Source organism: Chroicocephalus ridibundus, chromosome 4, assembly GCF_963924245.1.
Source record: "Chroicocephalus ridibundus chromosome 4, bChrRid1.1, whole genome shotgun sequence".
NCBI lineage: Eukaryota > Metazoa > Chordata > Aves > Charadriiformes > Laridae > Chroicocephalus > Chroicocephalus ridibundus.
In genome coordinates this window covers 14,724,871-14,749,995 of record NC_086287.1, presented here as the reverse complement: position 1 = coordinate 14,749,995, position 25,125 = coordinate 14,724,871, and the positions used below count along the sequence as shown (strand labels likewise).

The window sequence follows — 25,125 nt, the reverse complement described above, 5'->3', positions numbered from 1 at the left end:
TTCTTTGTGAGAACAAAATGACAAAGATGAGCTCTTATAAAACTGGAAGAACTTCTGCCTTCTTAATTCCACATGCTGGTCCGATGGGAATTCCTTCTGCAAGACCTTATCTCAGCTGAAGATCCTTGTCAGATCAAACTTTTACTTATAGTCTAAAAGCTATTGGAGTTAAAACCATCTATGCACAACGAGGCCTAAGACAATCTTCAGGTCTCTGGATTACTTCCAAATTAAAGAATAACACTAAACACCCAGCGTAAGTTTCCAACTGAGGTTTATGTCAGCCCTGATTATTCTGTGGACTTCACCTATGAATCAAAACACAAGCTGGAGGGGAAGCCTGCCATTCTATGACATGCAGCAAAGCATCTCTGAAAATTGAGACTGATTTTACATATCAGTATGTCCTGATCCATACAAAAGCTTGCTTGTCCATTCCCAGGGGTGGCAAATGAACAAACTGAAAGCCCTCTGAAAAGGAAGAGCTCTAGAGAGTACTGGCAAGAGAAGGAACAGTCAGTGAAAGAGGTATTGTCCGGGACCTTAATAATAGGCAAGATAATAAGATACAGTAAATATATGAGCAAAGCTGTTAGACGTTTAGTTTTTCAAAAGCAGGATTATTATCTTAAACAGATGAGATTGTTTTTCCAACAGCTCTTTTAAGTGTTTTCAAAGATGCTTTATGAAACATGAAAGTTTTAGTATAAATCAGGCAGAGTGCCAGATCTAAGTGGTTTCCTGCAAACAAGCCTAAGCAAAAAAATAATTATACTGATGCACAAACATGCTTCTACATCACCTGCCATTAATTATTATTTAACCTTCACTTTTTAAAGAAATACGGGGAGACTCATACCTATCATGGGTGAGCTTCAGCTAAGCCACATGGCAGCTCTTAGCTTGTTACAAATGTGAGATAAGAAGAAACTTATACAATTAACTTCCTTTGGTTTTGCTAGAAGCACACGCAGGATAATTTACCTGAGTAATTCAATACTTCCAGCCCTGATTTAAAATGCATGTCACAAGGAGAGGACACTAAGTTTCAGCTGATCGGTCAATTAGCTCACAGTGGGTTTGATTTCCCCTGTTCCTTTGTTACAACTAGCTCTGGGGGAAAAAACCTCAGCTGCAGCAAGAGTTAGCATTTGGCCCACGCGCCAGAGTCAGAATATACCAATACTGACAGGAAACCCTGAGCTAGTTTTGTGTTTATATAATGCTGTTTGGGTGAGAAAGTTAAACTGCTAAGCACTCACTTAAACCAAGCAAGCTGGTAGAAAGTTTAAGCAATAGTGGCCAGTGCTAGAACTAGTTGAAGCTGTTATCATAAAAAAACGTTTCATATATGTTTTCCCTGTTTTGAAAAGCATTTTCTCACTTTGTTGCAGCTACTGGAGAGGAGGAAAGATAAAAGAGAGAAGAGGTTTTGGACTATGTGTTTTGAACACAAGTTTGGCAAACATTGGGTGAAAACAAACAAAAACATAAGAAACTATGTATAAAATTAGATTATTTTGCAAAATACAAACTGGTGAATTTCTCTCTCAGTAACAATATCTAGAGCTTGCGTGTTTTGAGAGCACTGCTGGGACCTGATTTGTAAAGGTTCCTAGCTTACACCTGCACTGAACCCTGTGTCACAGCAGGACCGTTACAGCCTCACTGCCTAAGCAAGTTATGAACACTGATAAGTGCTGTGATGCGAGAAGCTTGTTAACCGCCATGTTGAACCATGGAAGGGCAGTAACACTCATGGGAGTACAAGAATCACAAAAGTGGTTTTGGAAAAGAGCCAAGGTCTAAGCTGAGCGTAAGCTGAGGTTTATGTATTTTGCTAGTTTGAACTACTACTAAAAAACAACCCAAAGGAAGTGGTCAAGCTGAGAAGCCTACTCAGAGTACGGATGCTCTTTTGAGGGAAAACAATTTTCTGCAGTGCTCTCAAGTCCTGACTCTCACCCCAACAGACAACCAATATTCATTACCAGATCAAAGTAAGCCATCACTTGTCTAGCAGCCTCCATCATGTTATCCTCAGGTATGACTGAGATCAGCTCATTTATGGATGAGTTTAAAAGCTCCAGCAGATGGAACATGCAGAACTATCTGTTTCCAACTGGCATGCCCCAAAGGAAAAAAAAAAAAATATAAATCACCTGGAACCAGGGGAAATTATTTTTTATTTTTGAGAGGTTTGGTCATTCAGTACTTCTCTAAGTGTAGTTTTATACTAGTGAAGAATTCCATAGCTGCAGTTAGATGAATGATTTTCTCCTTTTGCTTTTTAGTAACATGCATCTGTGAGAGTTCAGTCCTTCAAAAATAAGTTTGTTTAAAAATTTTGAAAGTCAATGTTATACAAGCAAGAATAGATGTACAAGAAACCACATAGAGCACTAGAAAACTCTGAGAGTCACAGTTAATTCAGGCAGGAAAATAAATGTGGCAGAAGCTTAAAAGGGAAAATAATGTTAGCACTGAATTCTCAGGCTCCAAAGGCATTTAAATCCCTGTTGTGTAACCAAGTCTATGTAGGTACGCTTTTCTTCCTGCAGAGGTCTCTGAAATCAGTGGGGTTTTAGGCAAGCTCAAAGGTCAGCCAAATAAGAAATGGAGCCTCTGAGCAGTAAACTCTTTGGACTTTTCTAATGAGTCACAAAAATCATCAATACTGAGTCATGAAGTCAGCAGCAGGATGGGTCAGTCAGACTAATGTATCTAATTTCAACAGAGATTTTGTGAGAGGGGAGCTAATGTGTCTGTCTCATTTAATAAGTATTTTCACCCCTATCTCTCTTCACACTTTATTGTGGCTACAGCTATTTAATACATACAACGTAAGCACATTCAGTATGCGTGTTTACATAGAGCTACAAGTGCAGATATGTGATGCAACGGTTTCCCGCTGAGTGAGAAGAAAAGAAGAATTATGAAAGCTACTCATCTGATGTGTCTTTCTGTAAGGCCATGTCTTTCCAGTTTCTTTTCTGCCTCCATCAGGGACAGGAGGAATATCTGAGGTCCAAAATAGCTCTTTCCCTGCACTCTTTTTAAATGCTTCAATTGATTCTCATTAATCTCTGCCTTCAGTTTAGGAGCTGAGTAAGCTGCTTCTTTCATCTTAAAATTAAATTTGCTTGATAGATTATTATTATTATTATTAGGTAGGGAAAACCCACCTGTCATTTGATGTGTTGGCTTCTCTTCCTTCAGACGTCATTCGTGGATCATTTGCTGCCCTGATCATTGTCATTGCTTTAAGCAATATTTTAAATCGTTACAGAAAAATCATCATCTGGTGATTTCCAAATTATTTTTCATTTACAAAATTCTTTTAACATCCTGACTTTTGAAACATAAATCTAGAGCTATTTGGAGTGCTTTAAATAAAATACTTAGTGAAGTATAAAATCAATAGATAGCATAAAATACCAACATAACTGACTGCAAAAACCATGTGTAAATTATATGGGAGCCAAACAAGTGCAGAGTGGTAAGCTGGCACCAGCTCAAATTTTCAAAATGAAGTTGGAGGGAATAGCAATCTGCAGGCAGTACTCCAATTCCATTTTGCACATTGAAGTGTAAACCCCAGTAACCTGGCATAGGCTGAGGACTTCCTTTTCAGCTTTCTAAATCTATTTCAATGAAACTTATCTTTTTAAAACAAGAAGAAAAAATCTGAAGACACTCTCTCTTCTGCACCTCAGCTAAAAAAAATAGAGGTGTATAAAAAAACAGAGCTAAGGGGTAGATGGGAAGAGAGTGATGCAGTCCTACAGTGACTGCATCATATAGGGGAACCAAATGCCAAAGTACACTTAATTCTGTCAGCTCTCACTCTGCATGAACACTGCTTTGGAGCCAGGAAAAAAATACAACACAGCAGTGGCAATTACTCTTGATGCATCATTGGTAATACCTGAATGCAACAGCAATGCCTGCTCTGACCAGGTCTTACTGAAACATGGCAAAACCTGAATAAACTAGGGCTGCTTTGACTGTTACGAAATTTTTGCATGTGGACATGTTATCACAGAGCCATGCTTAAGCAATATGCCACTTTAAGCACAGGGCAAAGAGAAGCAAAGCTTAAATCTGTGGGTGACATGGAAGGCAAAAGACTTAAAGTGTTCATTGTTGGTTTAGAAGACAGCTCGTGCTTTTGTTATCAATTTATACATAGATTTATACATCAATTCATAGACTGCCTGCTGTGACTCTTATTGAAAAGACAGACAAGGTTTGTCAAAGAGGTCTTGTACCTGTTTGATCTGACTGAAAGTTTTACTTTGTTCTACAGCACTATGCGTTCAGTGATCACCAAATGAATATTTACTCTGTGAAATTTATTGCAGTTTGAAACCTCAATCATGAACAGACCAACAGATGTGCATCTCTGTTGACATTTCTAACTGGTAGTGGTTCTTTTCTTTTTATTTGAAATTACTCACACGCTTAAGGCTAAGTGCACATGCATAGGTTTGCAGAGTCTGGGCCAGGCCTGATATCTAAATGAGGATCTACTGATAAACAACAGAATCTGTGTCCTCCAAATGGTGGCTATTCACCAACTCCTTAGCTAAGTCTCACATTGTCCTACTTTACCAGTATTATCAGAATGTTTATCTTTAGTGCTAGGTTTGCTGGCTCCTTTCTCCCTCTTCTAAAATCTATAATATGATTAAAGTGAAGCAAGGTTTGTAAGGAGAGGTAATACCTTTTATTAGAGCAACTGATACATATCTCCTTAGACCATCAGGGCTACAACAACACAACCACTATAATTTAATTAGTCATTTTAACAGAATTGGAATAATGGCAGTGACCTCAGCCAAAGCATTTTGTCTATACTTTTTTCCTACAGAGATCTGGCAATGCCCCATAATCCTGCACTAACATGTCTGTCTTTATTCAATTCCATGTCTCTTGAATAATAAATCCATCAAAAAAACCTTGCTTTTTTCTTTGCATGCTAAAGTAGGTACTACCGTAAAGCAAACAAATTTTAATCTGCTGTGTAACTGGCAGAAGGTTTCCAACAGACCAAATGATACTGCAGAGATTAGCTGCCAGTTGGTTTGGGGGGTTTTGTTGTTGTTGTTGTTGCTGTTGTGTTTAGTTGTTTGTTTGTGGGGTTTTTTTTAGGGAGGATGGGGGCTTGGGTTTTGGTTTTTGGGGGTTTTTTTTAAGCATGTTTTCACATTGGTTTTCAGTATTCAGAAACATGTCCCTTCCATGACTTCCAAAGCATTTTGCCCTAGAGCTGCAGCCTGTTGCATCTGAAGATGGTCAGATTCTGCAACAACCTAAAAAGTCTTGCTGCACTCTCCTGGGATTGTGCTGAAAGAAGCTGCTTTTACTAATGTGTATACATAGATGTGTAATCAGGAGGTAAAACTTGAAACACCGTCTAATATATACGAAGCCAGCAGTTGAGGAAGGGCAGTTCCTGCACTCTCGGATATGATTTAATGAATCTTGCAGGGGCTTTGACAGAAATGTAATTTGCCAAACCCAGCACATTTTTCACTGCCAATTAATTAAACAGCCTTACTGAGAAGAAGTGTCCAGTAAATTAAAGAGCTGCAAGCCTAGAACTTTACATTATCTAATTGTACCACAAACTTAGCTACTGAAATAGATTTGCCTGGTTATCAAAAAGGCTATGTGAAAAGCAGCTTTTGAAAATGTTGTTCCCCACACTGTTCCTTAAAGTTGACTTATATTTCTGTCTCACTGTAGCTCTTCATTCTCCTCTGACCTACACAATTGCCCAGCAAGAACAGTGAGACATAGTTCCCAGCTCCAGCTATCAATGACACCAAGTTTCAGTGTGCTTTGCACTGCATGTCAAAAGTTGCCTGAATTAGTCTTTAGAAAGTTATCCCCTTCTCTCAAAATTCAGAACAACAGAAATCTTTTTATCCATTCCTGCTTACTGTTTGTAACTTCACAAGCGTGATTTCAAAGCCTGGCTGCAAACGGCCATGGAAGATGAGCCAAAACAATGTTCTCAGAGGGAAAAAAATGCCATTATGCAAATCAGAAGAGATGACTCTTCAGCCAAAGGGTTGTAAAAGGAACGCATCATTTGAACTCTTTCCATCCAAATCATTTCGCATGCTCTTAGCACACCAGCCAGTGTTCTGTGGTTTTAAGCACATAGAAAGTTTCCAGTCTCTTCCCACCCATGAAGCTTCACAAGTACTATTTTGGGGAAAAACAAGAATGATAATCCACTTCACAAAACACTATGGAGAATGTGTTTGTTAACATGACCCATGAAAAACTTGGAAAGGATTATAACTTTGCGTGTTACCTGTTTTTGTGGGAAAGGAAAAAAAAAGAAATTCTAACAAAGTTGTTCTCTGAGGAGTAAGGGAGGGTACCAGTCTGAGGCAGACCTCTGCACTTCCTAAGATCTTCTGATTTCTGGAAGTCCTGTGAATAAGCTGCTACTTGCAATAATAAAAATCAACATTTCACTACTTCTCAGCAAGCTGAACACTACTCTGCACTTCTTAAAAGAAGCAAGCCACCTGCAGACACCCTTCTATATGTAGACCCATCAATGGGTCTCTCTGTCACACACCTTTTCTAGGAAACCATTACTAATGCTTCACGTCCCCTAGCATTTTGCATTTGGAATATTCAAATATGAAGACAGCTATATCATTCTTTCAGATCAGGCAAATTTGCGATCTTTTTTATGGTGCAAAGTTATTTTCTTCATATACCAGGTACTACAAAAATGAAAACATTCATGATTGTGGAGCATTCACATGATGTGACAGTGAAATCCATGGGCCACCAGCCAATTCTTGTGTTCAGATTTTAGAAGTGGTGAGTGTACCCCTCTTACCAGCTCATCCAAGCCCTTATAATCAACGCCCTCTCCATAATTCTCACTTCTGTCTCACCCTACAGCTACAAAAACCTTAATGGTTTTAGCAGCTGAGATTTAACGTAACACACATACTTCATCTAAAACAAAGTTACTCCCTGGACTTGACTGAGGTTAATGGTTGAAACTGAAAGTTCAAGGTGTTGGAGCTGAATGAAATAATCAACTCACATTGACCCAAAAGCTGGGAATAAATTGTAGTTGCAGGTTCTGTAATAAACATTTTACTTAATTCCCACCAACCCTTGTTTCTCATATATATATTGTCAGACTACATCCCCATCATGCAGCAAGTATTATTCTGTAGGTGATTATGGTTGTTCTCAAAAATCAGACTGGGTTCACAGTGAGCAACAGATTTTAGGTCACTCATGTTTAAGAAGTCTTCATTAAATACACTTTGTACTTGCTTCCCCCTTCTTCATGTTCGTTTTCTGGAGGTAAGTAATTTGAAATAATGTGCTTTAAATGGAGGATTCAAAGCAATTTATAATCTATACCTAGGCAATTTTGCTTAAAGCACAGTGATAAAAGCTGTGTCATTTGTTAAAAAGAAGGTTTTATTAATGAAAGTAAGAACTGTTGTCACCAGTAGTTTAAATAGTGTAAGTAAACATACACTGCACAGTGTTAATATTTAGGCAGCTGCTTGAATGACTATTTGTATAAATCATTATGTTATTGTGGCAGCTGAGGCTTGATCTTGGTCCCAGCTGAGTTGCAGCTTTTTAATGTAATAATGTTTCACATGCACAGTAAAAATTGCAGTACACTGCACTATCTGTTTGCTATTTATTTCTGAACTAACTCTGCAGTTCTTTTATTGCAGCAGGAAGTTTACCTCTGTGAAAGTCACAAAACTGAGCTTCAGCATAGGGCAAAAATTGGAAAGCCATGCCTTCTAGCACCAGTCAACAACACGCCTTGTATGGACAGACCTGAAGCAGAGAAATTGCCAGAGTCTTTAGGCTTTAATGAGGCCGCATGTCAGCATATACATAGGAGACACTTTGTTCAGAGCACTCTGCAGAACAAGGACCTAATGCAGCCTCAGGGAAGGAAAGGGCTGAAAAACCGCTTTAGGCAAACGGTGTGCTGAAGATGTACAATTGTTTTCAAATACAGACCCTTTTTCCAGGCAAGTTTGCTTTGTGTTGAAGACAATACCTGTTAGATTTTATGTGTGATTGACAATGAAAATGGTATTTGAAATACCTGATTCTGAATGTAATTTGCAGGATGTACATTACCAGACAATTAAGATCACAATTTTTTTTATTATTTTTTTTCTACCTTAAGTTTCATGAAACGCATGTGTTAATCTATCCCAAATCTGTGCCTTTAACAGTCCTTCCTACATGGGAACACTTGAGGTGAATCAAGTTTTCAAAGCACACTCATGAAGTTTCAGATATTCTTTCATCTAGGACCCTCACCGAATGTCTATGTTGAGAACCAATCTCCCACTACATCACTGTATTTCTGTCCCAAACCTCGGGGCTAGATGTAAGACCAGGTCTGCATGTGCAGCACTGACATCGTTCTTCAGTTTCCAGTCATGCTCACCTCCTCCAGCCTCCTTTTTGTTTCTAGTTTTACAAGTTTTAGGTATTTTCTGTATTATCTATTACCTGTATTTTATTTTGTCTCTGCATAAATTCTAGACCAAGAATAACGATCCTTTCTAATGCAGTGAGCTTTCTCCTAAAAACTTTGCATGCTCAAATGCCACAAGACGCAGATGACAAAGCTCTCTTGGGTACAAGGACAGGCAGCTACAGCAATAATGCAAAGGAGGAAAATTCTGATTGCTTTTCCAGGGTCTCTCCACTTCTCTCTGAAGTGGGAGTGGTCGGGCAGCTGAGATCAAAGAATGATCTCAAACCTGCTGGTGTCACAGTGGATTATGAAGTTAAAGTGTACCAAACAACCGGATAAGCAGCTTGAAGCACCAAAATTACCACTTGTGGAACACAGTTTACATAGAACAACATTTATTTACACACAACTCCTCACTCACAAAATAAGGCTATTTCTTCACTGTCTTTCTACTTTAATTGCCTAATTTGTTACTGTTGAGTTCCTGGACCTCTGTAGTTCAATGTGCGAGAAAATAACAGTACCTTATCAAAAGTCAGTAAAGAACTTGCCAGTGAAATAATAACTATTCTAAACTGGCATTTTAACTAATTGATTTTACATTATTGTACATACAGACAACTAGATTCACCAAAAAGAGTAAAAGCTAGGCATTGCAACAACTACTTGCTCATTGTAATTACAGCAAAGATCATCTTGTTTATCAAGGTGAGGAAAAGGTAATGGCTTTTTCAAGCATGCCGTTAAGATAATAGTGTAGATATATATTTAAAGACACGTGACTGGGAAGAACAAGAATTATATTTTAAAAAATTGAGGAAAATACTTTTGCTTAAAATAGCAATTTTCTACATCTACAGAAATAAATGCTCAATTGTTACTTTCCTTCACTGGTAAATGAGGACAGTATTTTCACATTGCAATCCAAAAACTCACTAAAGACAAATGGTTTAAACCCAGTATAGCATCGTTCATGTTAAATTTGCACTAAATATAAAGAAAGTATTCAAGTATCTTAAAGCCCAAGAAAATTGTTAACATACTGTCTTGCTTGGATTGCCTCCTGTGAACTACTGACTTCCTTGCTTGCTTTCTAAATAACCATCTGCATTAACACAGGCGTTCTTCTTACGTTTCTTGCATAGCTACTGAATTGGCAAGATCAAAAAGCATTGGATAAATAAACAATATTCCTAATATCTTTAGTAATTAAGCACTGCAATTACTGTAGGAAGTATACCATCCCCTTTTAGTTCACTTCCCAGACAAACGTTTCATTAGAAATGATAGCTCTTGCTGCTTTCAAGTGGTCTTTTAAACACTTCAATGGTTGTGAAATCTAATTGAAAAATAGAGGGGGTGGGGTTTGTTTGGGTTTTGTGGGGGGTTTTTAATTATTTTTTTTTTAATCTTGAATTACCTAATCTGAATTGTTTGGACACCAAGCTTTATTTGTTTGAATGAAGTTTCTGTCATTAAAAATCAAGTTCAAATTGCACTGATGTTTTAATGCACTAGGTGGCATAATGATATTCACATTAGAGCAAATTAAATGCTTTACCACCACCCAGGTACTTAGTTGGATAAGAGAAGCTGCCATTTCTGCCAGATGTGAAGTCCTATAGTAATTTCTGTAATGATAGGAATGCTAATATTGTTAACCCTCTTTTTTGTTCTTTGTGAGAGCACTTTGAATTTTAAAAGAAAGAAACATTCTTATTTAAAGAAAACAATATAAAAAAACCTGTGTGGAGTACTGTTCACTTCAAAATACTGGTCATCTGATCCATGCACTTTCCATTGATTCTCTATGGTCAGAATATCTTGTTGCTTCTGAATAGGTGTACAAGAAGGGTGAAAAGAGACTACAAAGAGCGGGGAAACTTTCTTGTTTACTACCCTTCCTCAGCTCTACAAACTAGTAAACCTGGGCTGTTACTAACTGATACGTTATTTACAGATGACATAGCATTGTACTGGCCTGTGTTGATTGACCTCCAATAGCACTTGGAGGGACATAAATCTCATCACAGAGAAACTTTCTTTGTTTCTTTTGATACATGAAATATCCCATTCTCCCCCACCAGAAACCCAAGCATGTACTGGGCTGATAAAATGTATGGATCCTTGACAACACAATTTTAGGTAAAGAAGTTGACGAAGTGATAACCAAATGCTCCTGTCATAAACCTGTCTGTTCAGTCACGTGAGTAGAATTAATGTCCAGCCCCTCATGTTGCAGACTTAGGTTTTGCCAAGATGTGATTTAAGAATTGAAGGCACAGCTGAAAAAACAAACTACTGAAAGCAGCGGTAGGGATTTCTGTTAAAAATCCTTTAAACCCTACTCCAACCCGACTGTGACAAAATTTACCCTGAGCAATTTCACTTGTGGCCAAGATTAAAGTAGATCAAAGACATATGAGCTTGAGAGTTATCACTTTTTCTAGGACTCCTGTTTCATCAGCTTTGATATGGGCCACGTTTAATGCATGTTGACACTGCCAGGAATTGGACCAGGTGAGTTGAATCAATCTTTTCCATTTTTAACTCTATTAATTCCACTGTTATAGTGGACATAATGAAAGATCCTTTTAGACTGATTCTGGTGTCAGTCTGAAGCAGCATTATGTCAAAAAAAATTTAAGTCATCTTCATTTACTGTAAGCTCAGAGACTTGCTTTTTGCTGCAGATGTTCTGTCATGGTTTGCTTGAATTCTGGACAGTAAATTACAAGATACGCCAATGTAAAGTGGCAGTGAAATCATTTATCATTAACTTGAAGAGGCCATTATTCAGCTGTGGAAGATGACTGTTTTATGAAATACAAAGGATGAGATCATGATTTAGCGACCAGAAGTGTTCATTTTCCAAAACACAGCAGCATGTAGTAAGAGTGAGAAAGGAATGGACCCTAAGCAGTTGATATAATTTTATCTGGATAATGTTTTGATATTTGCCATCTCAGTTAAAATTGGCTTTTATGAAACTTCTTGCTGATTATCAGACACATTTTTCTATTGGCTAGCTGTTATATCTGTCCCAGTTCTTTCTGTGCAATTACAACTCTTATAAGTTATTGCAGTACCACAAATAGGTGCCCTACCTGAGCGTCAGAAAAAGATTTAGAGAGGTATAAAGCTTTCTGTGTTTTAAGGGTTATTTGAAATATTGGAGTTTCTAAATAAACACTTCAGAGAGGCCAGAGATTATAATTTCCCTATTTTTTTGATGTAGTCACTAACATGTTTACCTGTTTTATTAAAATTATCCCAACTTAAGAAGCTTATTTATGCAAGCAACTGGATAGGATAATGTTATTGCTGGAACTAATTTTGTAAAAACTGAAGATGTGTTCAGCACAGAAAAACTGAGCGTAGTATGGAGCACAGCATCAAACATCACCAAGTTATCAATTCCTAGAAGAGATTAAAGTAGGATTTCTCTGTTTTATGACACAGTCAATAATGCTGAAGTGCCTACCTTTTCCAGCTGGTGCATGCCTTCCTCTACACAGCAAATGGATGCCAAAGTTCGCAGCGTCTGAGGATAAAGGCACCTGAAACAATCCTGGCGACAAATCTTAAAGAGAACAACTACACCTCCTTCCTGCAGGGGAAAAGGAAAAATCAGAAAAGTAGAACTGAATGTTTCCCTAGTATTCCCATTGTGATGGGGGGGCAAATTCCTTTAGTAATTTATCTGAATTAACTATCATCACAACACCAACAAAGATGTTAAGCTCACACAGAGAACTCAAGTTGATTAATGCTTATACACTAAGTGATGAAAAAGTAATATAGCCTCAGTGGGAGGTGTGCTTAAGTGATTGACTTTTACCAATTACAAGCACAATTTAAATTAAACTTGACATTCGTGTGAAAATTACGAAGAATTATCAATAGGCGGCAATTGGAGTGACATTTAAGTGATAGTTTAAAACAGATTTTTGTTAGCATATATTTCCCATTCGTCTACATTTCTGAGCTCCATAAAATATTTACTTAATGCTAAAATATGAAAGAGAAGGTCATATGCTTGAAAATTGACTGAAAATAATGTGGAAATAGGTGTCAAGTTCTATACAGTTACAATCCATATCTTCATCCTCTAATACATAAAATTTGCATTACTACATTCTTTAAGTATGGCAATAATGACAATGATTTGAGTATATATACATCCTTACAGTAGCTATCCTTAGTCATTTCCAACACAGCTTGTAAACATACATGTTAGCAAAGTTCACATAATAAATGGAAAGGTATAAATAGACATAATATATACACTTCACGTGGTGGTGTGTTTTTGTATTCATCTTCATTTCAAAATGTTATGCCATGAGGTAGACTACAGATGCCTTATATTATGTAAGAGCAGACATACAATGAAGAGGAAAGCATGTAAAATATTAATGACAGATGAAAGATCTCAGACTAAAGTAGTCAGATTACAGTAGTAAATTAAAAATATTTGGAATCATGGACTAAGTGTAATATATACACCTTTCTTTTTAAGCCAGTTTCAGTAGCCTTTATATAAAAACTTCTTTCAGATTCACAGCAATAATCTTTTTCTTCTCAGCCATTTGTGTTATTTGAAAGCTCAACAGGTTGTACTGACATAAAACCTCCGGACTACAATTCAGACTTCACTCATTTTCAGAATTCTACGTTTTTGTCCTAGTTCTGCTAGAATAGAATAGAAAGTAATAGAACAAGCAAAGCTAGCTGTTCAGTCTAACAAAAATATATACTGATTTATAAGAAAATTAGAATTAGGCAAAAATAACACCTCGATATATTTTCAAGATAGAAGTTTTAAATTATGTCTTTTGTAAATGTATATGCAATTTCTGTGAGATCAGTGAAAACAGGAGGATTACTGAGGTTTGCTAAGAATAAAATATATTTCTGGAATTGTAAGAAGTGTGCACGTGTCTGTATGAGTTATTTTATATCTAGTACTGCTATATATAGCCTATTTGACAATTGTCCTACTGCAAAAGAACATCTCTGAGCCTTTAAAATAAAAAAGAGGCAGTACACTAACAAAAAAAAAGTTTCAGTCATATTTTTCTTTCCACAAAAGGATTTTGATATTTCACCCAAGAAATAATTAAATTATCTATGAAAAATATAGAAAAAAAACTATTACAGTGTTGTCCCCAAACCTAAGGTAAATGGGATTTAAAAAAAAAATAAATTATTATCAGTTTTAAAGTCCCCACAGTTCAGTGAAATCAGAGATCATCTGATTCTCTGCTTTGGCCATAATAAGCAGAAGTTTGTGGACAACACTACTAAGGCTCAAGTGATGTTGGCACATTTGCTTCAAGCTTTCTGTGTGACAAATTGGTGCCTGCTTTTGCCTCTGATGGACAGGAAGTGATTTATCACTGCATTTGTCAGGAGGAGATCTACACTGTTTATTTTGTGCCCTGTGTGCCATTACCAAGCTGTAAAATATTGATCACAAGCAATGAACCTGGAGAGCTGCAAGTGAAATATGGCATAGGTAGGAAGTACTGAACCTGATTCTATGGCTTGTCAAAAACACTCCCTGCACTAGGATCTCAGCATTCCTCAAGATTTATTCTCCTTTTTCAAGATTTGTCCCCTGTATCTTTTGCAGTGATGACAAAACTATCCCATCTGACAGAGGTGCACCTAAATTGGTCAAATGGGTAACCAGTACCATTCAAAGAAACATAAGAACACTGAGCTTTGCTTGCTTTGGAGATTAACTTGCACCTTTCCTAAAGATCACGATATGTCTAAGCATGATTTTATTTATCCTTTGCAGACTTTTTGGCATTTCCAGTTTTTGACCAAATAACACATGAAATGCTGCTCTTGCTGTAATTTAAGTTTCATCTGGGACAAGCTACACTCACTCTGTGAATCAGTATCTGAAAGAGAGGAGAACTTCCTTTACCGCTTGATGACCTACTTCTCTCCTATATTGGATTAACAGGAATTCAATTTCGTGGAGACATCCCTGAGATGCTGTTCAGAAGGGCTAACAGTAGATAACAAAATCACCTGAAATACAATCACAAAGAGTATGTGAAGGAGGTCATGAGTATAAAAAGCCCCACTGTGCGTAGTGAGTTGAGTGAATAAAGAGGGGAGAGAAAAAGCATCCAATTCTAAGGTGTAATATTTTGCAGTTTCAGCCTGAAATGACTCAAAATGCAGTGAATTCTCACCAAGCCTTTATTCACGATGGAGGACAACATTTATAATTAGGTTGAAAGATGATCTCCAAAGAAATCTTCAAAGTAAATACTTACTAGAAAAGGAACTGACATACAAAGAAGGTAAGGCCAAGATCTATTAGAAGCTTCTCGGAGCAAGTAATCTGCTGTACATCCATATGGAACTCAAATAGTCAAGCATTCTCCAAAGAAGGGTATGATAAGCAGGTATGGCTATCCTCATTATCTTCATTTTTGCATCTCTCTATTATTAGTAGCATCCAGTTCAATATAGTTGCTATTAGACTCTAATTATCATCAGTGAAATGGATTTATTTACCAAGACTTTCTTTATCACTCTATGTCACAGCATTTGTTTATTATAACTCTAGAACTGATTTTTACTAATTCTTCTGGTTGATATGAAGCCAAATCAATTTAGAACCAGTATACTTCAAGTGATGCTAATTTTTGACAGTTGCTCAAGTCCACCCAAAATTTATAATTTCTGGGTTTTAGTGTCACCTTATGCTCTCAGAACAGGAAGGTAGAGTTTTAACAACTAAGACTAATTTATAATTTTTGATATGAAAGATTCCAAGGTCATAACCTAATAGATATAATGTAATAAAAAAGACTTTTGAGAATACATCCCTGCAATGCAACCCCAGAAAATGATACAGCAAGTTAGTCACATTGTTTGATGCTTATGTGTCATAAGAATTGACAGAGGAGTATTTTAGTAACATTTGGTTTCACAGGTAGGAAACTGATCTGCAGACAGAAACTTGACTAAAATTTTTTCCTAGTAGTTGCCACAAATGCTCTGTTTGGGTCTTCCTTTCCTCATTTTCTTTTTGCTTTTAAAATTATCTAAACTGGTGAAGTTTCCATTACGCTGACACCAACGTAGTTACTTCTAGATGAACACTACATATTACAGTTCGAAACTCCCTGCTTAATGTTGGTTATTCTATTAGCTCAGAATGCAAGGATTTATTATTATTATTTAGGTTTTCTCCCTTGTTTCTTATCTTGCCCTTGCTACTACTCATTTGTGTTAGAGATCTGAGTCTTTATACTTCTGACAGCTAGTGAGAATGACTAACTGGCTGCCAGGATGAGTCAGCAACATGACTCTTTCACAGCAGATTACAAAGTTACATGCTTAAAAAAAAAAAAAAGAAAAAAAAAGTCAAAGAATGCCTCCAGGTGGAATAAAATTATAGGTGACACTTCAGCATGAGGGGTTAGCGTTTCAAAGCCTTTTTAAATTTTGTTAAAATATTGGCAGGGGAGGAGAGGGAGGAAGAGAAAAGACTGAAACTCTTACCAAAACGTAAAGTGAGAAGCCAGTTCCTATAATATTGCAGCTCTACAATATTATCAAAGTTCTTTGTTTGCATGTTTGAGATCTCAGTGTGCTTTAGAGTTGTAATTTATAGCTTGGGACAGGAAAAAAGCTAAAAACAGCGTTCCACAAGATCACACATTGTCATGGAGAGTAAGACTTCAAGGTTACATGAAAAAATTTGTTGAGTTTTGCTTTCACTGTAAACAAATATTCCACTTCTCTGGCTAGTTTTTACCAAAGATAATATGACAATTCTCAAGGGAACTTCTGTATCTCTGTGAGGCTTTGAGATCTTTGCAAAAATTGAGTCCATTCTTACCCTCTTCATGAGTGTGTGCAGTTCCAGAATTTTTACACCACACCACACCACCCCCCGCCCCCAGCCATACTCCCCCCTCCACAGTCACCCTGCCCTTTCATTGTCACAGCTGGCTACTCAAGTGACTGAATTCAAAATTCTGGTTTTTCAGATTCAAACTGTTTGAAACCAAAATCTGGTTATGATTCCTCCGCCACCTTGCAGACACACAGGACAGGTGATACATCACTGCTGTAACCAAACACCACTTACAGGTCTTTTCGTAAATGGATGCATTTCCTCACTTGTAAACCTGTGACACACCTAGCTTTTAGCAATAAATTAATTTAGTGATTTAGGGAAGGTTAAACTTCACTTCTGCTAAATCAAACTGTCATGGAATTCACACAATGATAAAAAGCACAAGACCAATTTTCCTCAATTTTTTAGTTCTGCACTTCCCTCAATGCTCAGTATTTTAACATTGTTTTTCGGATACCACTGAGTGGAGCTCAAATACCAATTTAGAAAAAATTAAACCTCTCAAGCTGTTGCCAGGATCCACTACACGTTTCTGAGTCTACCTCATTCCCAGCCTTCAGAATACAGCAGTACCTCTTATGGTGCAAACACCCATCTAACAGCAGATCAGAAGTAAAATTACTTAAATGCTACTGTTAAACCTAATCTCTGAGCAGGACAAGGGATTGGCACACTACTCCATAAGCAGAAGCTTAGGAAAGGAGGTTTTCTTCTTTCTATGTGCACTGTGATTGTGATTATTTTATTCTCAACGTCACACAATGCCCTGCCTTTCTCACTTTTTCAAGATCCAAGTGTCTGTCAAAGGTGCAAACTCTGAAAGGATTGCCAGTATCATTGATCTTGGCAGAATGATTCGTTTATACCAAAAGTTAGCAACAACTACTCAGTAAACAGAACACAGACTGCCAGAAGTAACTGTGATGACGTTCCTCTGTAAAAGGAAAATAATGGATGCAAAGTATTTCTAAAATTACATCTTTAATAATATCTCTAATCTCCTCTGTATACATAGCTGAAGAGATCTTGCCGTTTCTCTGCAGTCAGCCATATGCATGGCCGATTCTAATTACGTGGTTGGTACTCAAGAAGTACTGTCAGGAGAGACACTAAAAAGGTGCCCAGGATGATGAAGGGAATGGCGGCACAAAGACAACTGCGGTTGAATCAATGCTCAGAAGCCTGCAGGAGCGTACCATCCTACTGCAGTTGCTTGCACAGGTATTGAGCTTTATTAAATTACAGATCTGAGGGGTTGCAGCCTTATTTTTTTTTAATCTGGTGGGATAATTGTGGTAATAAACTCTGCAGAGTAAGGCTTGCAAAAGCAGCAAAACAAGAAAAAAAATACTTTCTCAGAGTAAATACAGAAATTCCTGAAATACAGAGTTTCATCTTGTATTATACATTTCAAAACTTGCAACTACTACTGTGTTAAGTAAAATAACTCACTTGTATTACTAGTTTACTTCAGATTAATCCATATATCCCCTTACCTTAGCTATGATACGGCACAGATGAGCACCTTCCTGGGTAAGGCTGAATAAACTACTAATCGCTGACTCAGTGACGTACACGCTATCCGACAATTCTATTTGTCTCAGCAGGTTCTGTGTGACGTAAGATAATAAACATCATTTACTTCCAATGAAAAACATTAGTATTATATTTCAAGATAAGATGGCGTGGAAAGTCTAGTACGTTTAATCCATATCATCTTGCAGAAAAAAATATGGTCAGGAGTCAGACTGATAACACTAACATATTTATCATTGTATTTGAATAGACATAACCAAGAATGGTAATATTTCAAAATAAATATGAGTAGAGTAAGAGAACAGCTTTGTATGTGAGAAGGTTCAATAAAGAACTCTTCCACTATTTCATGGAAGATTAGAAAAGAAAGCTCTTGAGTATGTAATTTAAGCTGAGAGTTATGGCCTTTCACACAGACACTGCGTGTTCCAGAGTAGCAAACTACCCCCAGGCAATCCAGTTGTATGGCAGAAGTGGGCACACGGCCTGACTGAATGTCTCAAAAAACTGTTCTTACGTGTGTTTTTATTAATGACATCTCATCCGAGTCTTCAGTCACACAGATACACACAAGATGATGCAGACTAATTAATTCAGCTGCCTTAAAAGAAAAAGGGGCTAGGATTTCAGGTGTATCAAGAGGTGTCAACGTGCCCAAAGATAGAAATATTAGCAATGAAGAACTGCTCTTCACGTTAAAAAGAATAAGCATCAGAAGAACCAGAACCTACTCATTGAATTGGCAATATGCAAAATTGTTTACACAGTACAACTCTTATGTGGCATTTCGTGTAGTTCTCATAAATCGTAACCAAAATGCGCAGGAGCAAGTAGCTTGTTAGTTTGACTGTAATTCTGCAAATGTAGTCTGGAGATTCTCAACTCCTAGTAATAATCTTTTAAAACTATAAGGGATGTTTCTGAAAGAGCCACAACTTTTTTTGCTATCTTAATGCATCAATATATGTTAGAATTTCACCAATACCATGCATTAATTTTGTTTTAGCACCATAGTAAATACTATTTAACTATTTCCTGTTCACTAAGCCTCTCATTTTGTCTTTTTCTGCAGGGACAACACAAAATTTCAGCATAACATCAGCTCTAGAATACAGACAAATTAGTTGAGCATAATTACATTTGGGGTTTTTTATTTGAGAAAGATTAGAGGGTGCAAAGGGATTTCTAATGAGATCTCAATAAAGAAACTAGTGTAAATCAAGAGAGATTGGTTAGATTTGCAAGTTGCTACTATTTCAACAATGGTCTAATAGAAAAAGTGTAATGCATTTATACTCTCAGCCTAATTTCTCAGTATATTTGTGTTCATTTAATCACCACTGGAAACTATACATCATGCCTGCAATGTTTCTAGAAGGTCGCACATACACATATAACCTGTACACAACACTTTATTTCATCACTACTTCCTAGAGTCTAAGACATGCACTAGTTAAAACATGTGCTATAAGACTATACCTGCTATATTTACATCTTTTTAAAAGTTTAGCTTTTAATGAGAATCACTGACAGCAGGAAAGACTTTTTCCAAGGTTTCTAAAAGAAAAGCAGTGCCTGTATGAAAGGAAGAGAAAACGTGTCTGAAGGTCTTATTAACAAGACATTGTCCAAAAATTAGGTGCCTTGCAATGAAGGAGGCACATCAGGAAAAGTAAGTAACATAGTGAGCCACAAGATTGTTTCATTAGAGATTTGAGGTTACTGGAGAATTTGAGAATACAAACACTTAAATCTTTTTGCAAAATTTTTGAATTACAGATCGTAAGTTTGCTGAAAATTGAGAGTTGTAATTCTAATCCTCCTTTTAATGGATTCTCTCCCTCAAGATTCAATAATTTTGAAAGACATTTTTTTTTTCTTAAACTATAAACTAACCTGTGCCTCGTGTGTTAAAACCAGCTCTATCAACTGGCCAAAATACTGAGCAATGGTAGTGAGTGTTTCATTAATACAAGATTTCATGGATTTCAGTATCTGTTCATCTTCGGTTTGTATGCACCTGGAAAGACAGAGAAAGGAAAGAGATGAAGGAGAAAAGATGCAACAGACAACTATTGTTTTATTAAGCTGGTTGTCACAGGTAAGCTCTGTGTTAATAGCGGGGATATAATGTAAATTCAACTGTTCACATGAGGACGCTGACTTTGTGCCATTAGCATCATACTAGACTTCAATCGAAGCTTTGTCTACACATAGTAAGTAATACCATCAAATGACAACAGCAGACATTAATGAATCATTTTGGGTTCACAATTTGCTTCACAGACTGCAAAACAAATTTTGCTGCAAAGTCTGTGTGTTTATACCAGTGTAACTCTGCTATTTTCCACTTATGCTAATAGCTACAGTCACTAAGATGCCTGCATTTCAACTGCAGCTGCGTATATCCATCCATATTTCATGGCCAAAGAAGTGCATTCAGTAATTTTCATTTCATTACCTTCTTTGCCGTAGTTTAACAATAGCAGGATAAGGACCCAAAATGAACGTGTGTTCAGATGAGTAAAGTTCATTTAAATTTAAACAGCGTACTCAAAAGTATTTGGCCTTGTATGCAGAAAGATTGCATACAGTAGCAGAGTTAGTATAACTATTCTATAACCAGTGATATTTGGCTGTAACTAAAGAAATGAGATAAAGATGGAAAAATGTCTACAATCCAAATTAAACATCTAATACTTCCTCACAGAAATGCATTCATTTGAATTGCCAAAACATATTCCACCCAGGCAGGTCACTCTAATGGGAGATAGAGTTTGGTTGATCAGTGTCTCCACCTACACAGCAGGCCCCCTTTTCAGCTTTACCTGTCTTTCAGCCACGTATATCAACCTTTTGTCAAACAGACAAGGAGGGAGAGGGCTGATTTAGGGCAGACACTATGAGATCAGAACTCTCATTAAATCAGCGTGTCTCACAGTAGAATATAAAAGTAAAGTCTAAGCTGTGTGGGTTTGGCAAAAAGCAATAGTGCTCAAAAAATGTTCTTTCCTGATAATTAGATGGTGTCTTTTTCCCCAATGATCCCCTGAGCAGATTGTTGCACAGTGTTTAAAGTAAATTGAAAAAGACCAATTGAACTGTGTTGGAGGAAACAGGATAACTTATGTTAGACAGGGGAAATACCATGAGAAGAATTATAAAAACATTCTTATTTTCCAGTCTCAGCATTCTGGAGTGCACGGAGCTAAGTAAACCTACAACTGCAATTTAAAGGAATGTGTATTTATTTTGGTTTGATTTACTAACGCAGATGGATACTAAGATGGATACGTGCGTACAGGAACATGTAGTACAACAGTCTCGGAATGTAAGTTTTCACACCAGCTGAAATCTGGGCTCTGCAGAACTTGAAGGGAACTTTGTCATTGATATCATTAGAGCCAGACTTTCTCCCTTGATGTCTAAAAGCCCTGAAAAATCCACTTGCACACAGCTTTGTGTCTATGCCAGGCTCTTTAAGCAACAGCAAATCCCATCTATCATTAGGATGCAGTTTAGATAAAAGCAACTCACTTCACCCACCAGAGGCTGACATTTAGAAACCCTTTCAGAGCTGTGGGGGCCTCGTTAAAACATTTGAGGGTGTTAGTGGATTTGTACTTCTCATTAGAAATTCTACAACTTAATGAAACTGCAAAATGAATATTTCAACTAGAAAATTTAAATTACCTTTCAGTGAATGCTGTAAATTCTGAACACTTGTCTATTAAAAGTTTTTCAAACTGCGGAGAGAGAAAGATAAAGTGGTTTTAAAGCAATATCCATACACACAATTTTTAAAAATAAATAATGCTTGTTTGTGATAATTAGGTGAAAACCCTCCAGAAACATAATATTTCATATTGGCACCCTTTTTCTACTTTTATGAATAAAACAAGTGGAGATAAAACTCAAGTTAACAAAAAAGGAGTATTTTCTACACTGTAAATGCAAAGGAACTCACAGATGGGGCGTCTAATTACTTTAGTCCAGTAGTCCTCAAAAGTAAAACTTTTTTCAACATAATTTGTCAACATTATTAACATTCAGAATCAGTCCTATGATAAAATAGGATCCAAAATGGGTCAAGAATGTTTCCATTGCTGAAAAGGGATAAGAAAAATCTTAAACCAGGTGCCAATACCAGTATGTAAGGATTTTTTACAGATTTTACAGTTTAGAGTAAGTTTTAATTATTACCACAAAAAAAAAATTAAGGAAGACAAACATGATGTGAGGTAAGGCATCCTACCTGGTGCATTTCTTCTGAAGAATTCCTGGTGAATGTATTGTATTCATTTATCATTGAACGCACATGACAGTTGACTCTTACTGTCATGCTGTGGACTCTCTGCCATCTATTCTTTTCCAGCTTTTGAGCAATCCTGGTCAACTCTGTGCTTATGATCCAAGCTCTTTTTAATAGCAGTTGCAAGTTATCACAAGTGCTATATTGGGAGGAAAGGATAAGTTCATTTTGTTCATCCTTCTCAATGCTGATTGGCTTGGACTGGAGAATACACATACATTCACAGTCTGTCATCAACTTCAAATCTTCCATCCATCGCTGAACAGAGTCCACCTGAATTAAGTGCATCCTAGAAGGCAGAGGAAGAGAGGGAATAACGGGTTAAAGCAAGACAACCTTAGAACAAGCCACAAGCAATACCATACTGTTGCATCCACCTACCAGATTGCAATTGGTTGACAAAAGGCAACTAATTGAGCAAACTTTGCTTGTAGTAACACAGTGATATGCTTAGCTTTCCATTTCAAACACAGGTTTTGGTTTTCTAACCACCTTTACACCACGTACCCTGCTATAAAATTATTTGTGAAAAATCAGCAGAGATTAAAGATAAGTAAAGAGAAGTTTAGACTATACTTTTTTGGGGAAATGTTTCTTGTACATTCGGAGTTTAATATGATAAAGGAGCAGATTTATGGGTGTGTTTGATTGTTGTTTATGGGACTGTACTGTCAGCTTTTTATAGACACTTTGCCTATTGGAGGCTTAACAGAAAAAGTTTTACCTTGCAGCATAAATCCAAAGCTCTTCCACCCTCACTGATACAGCCAAACCAGCATTATCTGTTCCTGCCATATCATAGTCCCTTAAACCTCAGATGGATTCTACTTCCTGACCAGTCCTTTACCTTCCCCCTTATTTCTCACTCCTCTCTGTACAATTTGCACATCTGACTTCCCAAACACATTTTTGTACTATAGCAAGCATGCCGTGAACCAATGAGGCTGAAAGGAGCTCCTTGATGAGTATACTGTGACACAAGGGCAATGGGCCTGCATTTTAAGGCAGTACAGTGTGGTACCCGAGACAGCAGCCATACTGAGCTGTTCTGAGCTCATCTTTGTGAAGGATCCCGAGTTCCCCAGAGCCTTGAGGTAGAGTTGCCTAGAATTTTTTCTTACAGTGAGGTGCCCAGATCCTAATAAAAAAAAAATCTTAATCGTCACGCCAACCATATTGTTTCACTGTACACATGACCCTTTGTGTCCCTGGAAACTTGCTCCCTCTCTCTGAGGCCTCCCTGGCCCATTGCTGTCTCCTGCAGTCTATCAGACCCTCTGCACAAAATTCAGGCTCTTACCTACCACACCTGAGGTTGGACCTCTGTTTCCCTTTGCAGGAGGGAGCTCCCCAAGGAAGGAGCATCGCCTCTGCCAAGGGGTCCCATCTGACCCTTGCTTCCAAACCAAGGGTAAAACAGACACTGTCCACCTCCAGAAATCATCCATCTAAAATTTTTTTGGACTTAACAGTAGGTCCAGATTATTTCACTTTACATTTCCCCTCCCCGATCCTCATAAGAGACCAGTTCCTCTGGCAAATATATGCATAAATACATACATAAAAAACATTACTCATATTGATAGCAGATATATAATAAGTATATATATAAATATATATATATAAATCTAAAGGACAGTTACACAGAGCTAAGGGGAAAAGACAAGAATTATTATTAAAAAGAAAGCCATAATGTATTTTCAAATTACTTAAATTTTCCTTATCTTTATGCAAAAGTTTAAAAGATTCTCTGTGACAGTTGCTGAAATTAACCATGGTTGCAATGGTAAAGACTGACTTTATCAATATCGGTGCCCCACTAGGCCTATTATATCCCCTCTCAACACAACACCATTCACTTGGTAATAAAGCAAAGCAGGAGGCCAGGAGTTCAAAGAATCACTGCAAGTCTCCATGGCATAGGAGATTTTGATTTTTATGTCTAAAACAGTTTCTGCGGAATTTATAGACACAAGCACGACGAAGAAATGTCATATTCACATACAAAACACCCAAGTGTCCCCAAAAGGGACACTTCACTCAGCAAGAATTTCAGATTTCAGATCTACAATGAATAAAAGAATTTTTCTGACAGCTTTCATCAGCTGAAGACTCAGTCTTAATTTTTTGGCAAGTCTTCTTAACACAAAATACTTTTTAGTATTTTAGTATCCTATCCTCCAGTGAAAGATGGAATCATAATAAAGGATTCTGAAGAAGTGAAGATGAAGGGTAAAGACAAAATGAAATAAAGTGAAAGCACAAGAAACTGGGCTTAATTATTTTTTTCAAACTTCTGGTGGTGTCCTATAGCTAATCTGACAGTACTGTGGGTTGTTGTCTACCTTCTGGATATATGCTACAGGTTTATAAGATGCTATACCATAAAGGACAAAAAGAAAGTTTGTATTATAGCCCCCATTCTTTTAATCCAGATACTGCTTTATTGCATCTCAGCATCACAGCAGTAATACTCTGTGCTGTTATATAAAGCCTTACTGTTAGAACGAAAACTGCAATTACATTAGCCAAGCTAAGGATGACCAGGTGGAAGACCTTTTTAATTCTTGTGCTTCCATTTATACACTGAGCACCAGCTGAACTCAAGAAATGTCCTTCCAGACCACTGAAGTAACATTCCACAAATGATCAAAATTTTCTAACATACACATGAAAAGGATATGTATATTCACATAAATAATTTCATATAAATCAACAGCAAACAAGGTACAAGAGATCAGTTTCATTGATCCAGTCCCCCTTTTCACCATATACAATGTAACTACTTTTAATTTTAAACTTTACAGGCTACTGCTATTTAAGGTCTTTATTTCACTCAGCTTTGAATATTGTGTAATTGCCATTTCATGA

General features: G+C 37.0%; 1 protein-coding gene across 1 annotated transcript in view; it reads right to left on the bottom strand.

Annotated features, from left to right (window-relative positions):
- Nucleotides 1-25,125, bottom strand: part of INSC (INSC spindle orientation adaptor protein) — a 100,015-nt gene that overhangs the window by 45,190 nt on the left and 29,700 nt on the right. The window contains exons 2-6 of the mRNA XM_063332361.1: nt 22,198-22,543; nt 21,636-21,688; nt 19,839-19,962; nt 17,903-18,016; nt 11,997-12,122 (exon numbers count right to left, since the gene is read on the bottom strand). Of these exons, the coding sequence (XP_063188431.1) occupies nt 11,997-12,122; nt 17,903-18,016; nt 19,839-19,962; nt 21,636-21,688; nt 22,198-22,543 (763 nt within the window). The remainder of the gene's footprint in view (nt 1-11,996; nt 12,123-17,902; nt 18,017-19,838; nt 19,963-21,635; nt 21,689-22,197; nt 22,544-25,125) is intronic.